Source organism: Erpetoichthys calabaricus, chromosome 12 (assembly GCF_900747795.2).
Source record: "Erpetoichthys calabaricus chromosome 12, fErpCal1.3, whole genome shotgun sequence".
Taxonomy (NCBI): Eukaryota; Metazoa; Chordata; class Cladistia; order Polypteriformes; family Polypteridae; genus Erpetoichthys; species Erpetoichthys calabaricus.
Genome location: NC_041405.2, coordinates 15,553,749 through 15,558,702, shown reverse-complemented (window position 1 = coordinate 15,558,702; position 4,954 = coordinate 15,553,749). Strand labels below are relative to the sequence as shown.

Below are 4,954 nucleotides of genomic sequence, written 5' to 3'. Positions count from 1 at the left end.
TGTCAGCAGCAATATGGTAGTGTAATATCTAAGATATGGGGCAAACAAAGATTTTCGAAGGGTATTGTCCAGGGAAATATGAGGCATATACCCATCCTACCTAAAGCAAACATAAAGTGCTTAAATGGAAACAATAAGAACAGCTCCAGGTGAAGAATCCTCATTTCAGTTAATATATTGTGAATGACAGCAGCTCTGTGTGCCAGCCTAACCAGAGGCAATGTCTGCCAAAAATAAGCCATTTGTCATGAATTGTAGTTTATTATACATAATAAACACACAAAGGTACTAAAAGCAATGTAAACACACGAACAGTTTAAACATTCCTTGATTTTGTCTGTTAAAAGCAGATGTTACTTCATTAGTCTGCTTGTCAGACTCCATGTGTGTGTTTCTCCCATTTTTTCACATATACTCAGCCCTGTATGAAAGCTGACGTGATGGCCGTCCTTTCCACTTTAAGAAAATGCTGAATTCCTGTAGGCGGTGACTAAGCTAACAGTGACTGCTGCATTCCAACTGCTTTCACTTTCCATTTTCAAGAAGTCTTTACATGCAAAAGGTAAGCCAAACTTTTGTTCAGTGTTTGCGGCATTCATTTAATATTAGTGTTTGGATAATAGCATGTATTTTAATATTTGACTTAATATATTGTTTACCCTTCTTGTTTTACCTTGTGCCAAGGCAGTAAGAGCTCTCACACTCTCACTACTACAGTGTGTTGCATTTCTTCTTCTTGTGCTGTTAGGCCATTGCTTATTGCTGTGCTATGTTTTTAATTGTCACCTTGCAAGCAAAGCAATTAGAAACTACTCCAGTCACGTTGAGACCCCTTTAAAAGGGTGAGCTGGTAAGAGTTAGGACTGCAAACAAGCTACTAAGGAAAATGTTTAGTTGTCACTAGGGGGAATTATGCAGCACTATTGCATAAGATATCACTTGCAGAGTAGTATACTTCATCAGTCTGATAAGTGGCAGAAGAGTGACACTGTGTACTCCCCTGTGGCCAACTGGAAAGGTCAGGTGACTGGGGATTTGTCAGGGTCCATCAGAGTGAGATGTGCAATTATGGCCACCGAGAGTCTGCACAGCCTACATCTGTTGTTTATCCATCCATCCATTATCCAACCCACTATATCCTATCGACAGGGTCACGGGGGTCTGCTGGAGCCAATCCCAGCCAACACAGGATGCAAAACAGGAAACAAACCCCTGGGCAGGGCGTGCACACACACACAGACACACACCAAGCACACACTAGGGACAATTTAGAATCACCAATCCACCTAGCCTGCATGTCTTTGGACTGTGGGAGGAAACTGGTGCGCCCGGAGGAAACCCACAGAGACACGGGGATAACATGCAAACTCCACTCAGGGAGGACCCGGGAAGCGAACCCAGGTCTCCTTACCTTACACACTACCCACTGCGCCACCGTGCCGCCCCATCTGTTGCTTATTTTAATTTATTTTATTTATTTACAATAAAGTACAGTGCGTTCGCTCACCCACTACACGACAAAACAACTCTGGATCCCAGTTTTCAACCCCCCCAGGCAGACACGCGGTCCAATCCCACCATCCGGAAATGACCCTCTATCTGCTGCAGCCAGGTGGTACGTGGGCAACCCCTTGGCCTGGTCCAGCCATTCGGGTCCCCAACAATGAGGATCTTACAAGCCGGATCACCGTCAGGGAAACGCGTCACATGGCCGTAGTGCCGTAACTGACGCTCCATCACAATGCAGGTATTGTGCCTCATTTGGGACTCCATGAGCAACACAAAGTCCAGCCAGTGGTACCCAAGGATTTTCCGGAGAGACACAGTACCATAGGAGTCCAGTCTTCGTCTCAAGTCACTGGATAGCATCCATGTCTCGCAACCATATAGCAAGACAGGAAGCACCAGGACTCTAAAGACTTGGACCTTCGTCCTTTTGCAGATATCGGGAGCACCACATACCTCTTTCCAGCGACCTCATGACGCCCCATGCTCTCCCAATCCGTCTACTGACTTCATAGGAAGAGTCACCAGAGACATGAATGTCACTGCTAAGGTAAGTAAACCTCTCGACAAGGTCGACACTCTCTCCACAGACAGACACACTGCTGATGGCCGTGCCCAAGAGGTCATTAAAGGCCTTGATCTTTGGTTTTTATCGGGACACTCGCAAGCCCAGACACTCAGACTCCTCGCTCAGTCTCTCGAGAGCCCCGATCAGAGCCTCCATTGACTCCGCGAAGATCACAGCATCGTCAGCAAAGTCAAGATCTGTGAATCTTTCTTCACCAACAGATGCCCCACAGCCACTGGACTCCATGACCTTGCGCAACACCCAGTCCATACAAGCACTGAACAGAATAGGAGCAGAACAGACCACTAACAGACACCCAGAATCAACTGGGAAAAACGCAGAGGTTCTGCCTCCACTCTGCACAGCACCCACAGTACCAGTGTACAGGCCGGCCATGATATCCAACAACCTCAAGGGGATCCCGCAAGTCCTCAGGATTTCCCACAGGGCAGCCCGATCAACTGAGTCGAACATTTTATGAAAACCGACAAAGGCTGCAAAGAAACTCAGTGCCAGAATGCGGTCGACGATAGACTTCTTAGGTGTAAAACCAGACTGTTCCGGTCACTGGTAGGTGAGTAAGTGATCACGGATCCTATTGAGGAAATATAATAAATCCAGACAGCAAAAATATTTACATGTAAACATGTGGCAATAAATAAACTGGAGATATCTTAATTTAATAAATTAGGTGTCACAAAACTTTCTTGTTCTGTTGAACACATAACAACACGTCCACAGAGTATGTCATAGTACCTGTCACTGTTTTTAAAAACTGAAGTTAATCGTTCATGTTTCTCCTTATTTTTCAGGTCCACGATGGGTAACTCTCAAAATACTCTCCACCATTTTTTCAATGAAAAGGAAGTCAAACAGTGTGTCGTGATTTACAATGAAAAGGGTTTCTGTGCTCTGGTTTCCTGCATTAAAGAGAAGCTGGTAGATTTAGAACACCAAACTCTCCATATTGCCGTAACTGGAGAATCGAGTACCGGGAAATCTGCCTTAATTAATGCAATGAGAGGCCTGAGATCTGGAGACCCAGGGGCGGCTGAAGAAGGTTCATTAGAGCAAATTCAGGTGCCAATGGAATATCAGCATCCAACTCTCCCTTCTGTGTGTTTCTGGGATCTGCCCAGCATCGGCACCAGTAACCTCCCGACAAATAAATATTCAGAGTTAGTTAATCTTAACAATTACGATTTTTTTATTATAGTGACGGGAAATAGGTTTAAGGAAAATGATGGATTTCTTGCTAAAGAGATTGGGAAAACTGGGAAGCAATTTTATTTCGTGCGCAGTAAAATGGACATTGAAATCGATATTCTGAAAAAACAGAACCGTTTGGGAGAAAGAGAGAAGGAATTTGACAAAATCAGAGAGAGCTGCACAAGAAGTTTAGAAAATGATGGGTTCCCATCAAGTAAGGTTTTCTTGGTGTCCAGTTACTATGTAGATGATTTTGAGTTTTGTAGACTTTCTGATGCCCTTAAATCTGAACTGAATGCCATTAAGAAACATGTGTTCTTTCTGTCACTTCCGAAATTTATCACTGCTGTCATTAAAAAGAAGAAGTCTGTCCTGCATAAGCTGATCATAGCTGCAGCTATTGCTTCGGTCACTGCCTATGTGGCTCCTCTTCCTGGACCATCTCTAATCTACGACGTTTGTGTTTTAGTGGGAATGTTTGTGTACATGCGTCAGAACTTCGGTCTCAATGAGGAGTCACTTAAAGGACTTGCAACCAGAACTGGAAAACCTGTAAAAGCGTTCAAGACAAAAGATAAAAAATCTGTTATGTCCGATATAACAATCATGTCTGCTGCAACATTAACCACTGGACTTGCTGCCGCCGCCATTAAGGTTTCCGATGAAGTTTTTCATGTCATCCCAAATCTGAGTCCCATGGTCGGAGGGTCTTTATCCTTTCTCAGTACCTACTGCATCCTAAAGAATGTACTCAATAACTTTGCAAGGTCTGCTGTGCAGGTGATCATGAAGGCTTTCGAATCATAAATGTTTTATTTTAAAATTCATTTACATTTCTGTAATTTAAAATAATGCTTAATATTGTTCGTCTCGTTTAATTTTATTGTGACATGTAAACTTTAAAGGATCATTAAATATCTTCATTTATGTATGTGTATTGAACCTTTAATAGCTGCTGTCACAGATGGCCGGGGTCCTTGTCCATCTCTTCATTGTATGGACTGGGAGAGCAAGCCTGGTCAGATCAGTACCTCCCCCTGGATGCTAGATGGCAGCCCCCCTGGGTAGTGGTGGTGCCTTGGATTCCAGCAGGGCTCCATGGGAGATGGAGTTCTCTACAACCCTGCCACCAGAGGGCGCTGCAGTTGTTCCCTGAGTCCATGTGGGCGACTCTTCTGCCACACCTGGAAGTGCAACCGGAAATAGGTCGTCAAACACCTGGAACACTTCTGGGTGGCCCACAAACCACCACTCCGAGAGCCAGAGCTTGCCGGAGAGAAGTGGAGGAGAAAGAAGGAAATAATACAGTATTGTGTGGATTGTGCTTGTGTTTGGGACTGTGTTGTGTGTCTGTGTGTTGTGAAGAAAACAAAATAAAAACGTCTTTGTTTTTATCAGTGTCAGGTTGGGTGGCTGGCATGCCCCCTAGAGTTGTTACACTGCACTGTTAAGAAATTTCAGAGGTGCCATTTATGACGGTATCCCTAAACATATTAGCGTGTACATGATAAGAATGTAAATTACTTAACTGGGTCAAAATGAATAGAAAGGAAACAAATGCTGGATGAGACACCATGAGAAACCAGAGCTCCGACATCCTCTTCAGACAATCTAAGCATAGGAGGCAACAACCATATACAAAAAGAAAAAATGTAAAAATCTATAAAAGTG

General features: G+C 44.0%; 1 protein-coding gene across 1 annotated transcript; it reads left to right on the top strand.

Moving 5' to 3' along the window:
* The first annotated feature begins 482 nt into the window (after window positions 1-482).
* LOC114663011 (interferon-inducible GTPase 5-like) lies at window positions 483-4,210 on the top strand. Its single transcript, XM_028816778.2, has 2 exons — window positions 483-562; window positions 2,887-4,210. The coding sequence occupies exon 2, from the start codon at window positions 2,894-2,896 to the stop codon at window positions 4,088-4,090; it is 1,197 nt and encodes a 398-aa protein (XP_028672611.1). The 5' UTR covers window positions 483-562; window positions 2,887-2,893; the 3' UTR covers window positions 4,091-4,210.
* The last annotated feature ends 744 nt before the right edge of the window (window positions 4,211-4,954 follow it).

What these genes read in the sequence shown, in the direction of transcription:
- LOC114663011 (XM_028816778.2), top strand. Translation starts at nt 2,894, where the DNA reads ATGGGTAACTCTCAAAATACTCTCCACCATTTTTTCAATGAAAAGGAA.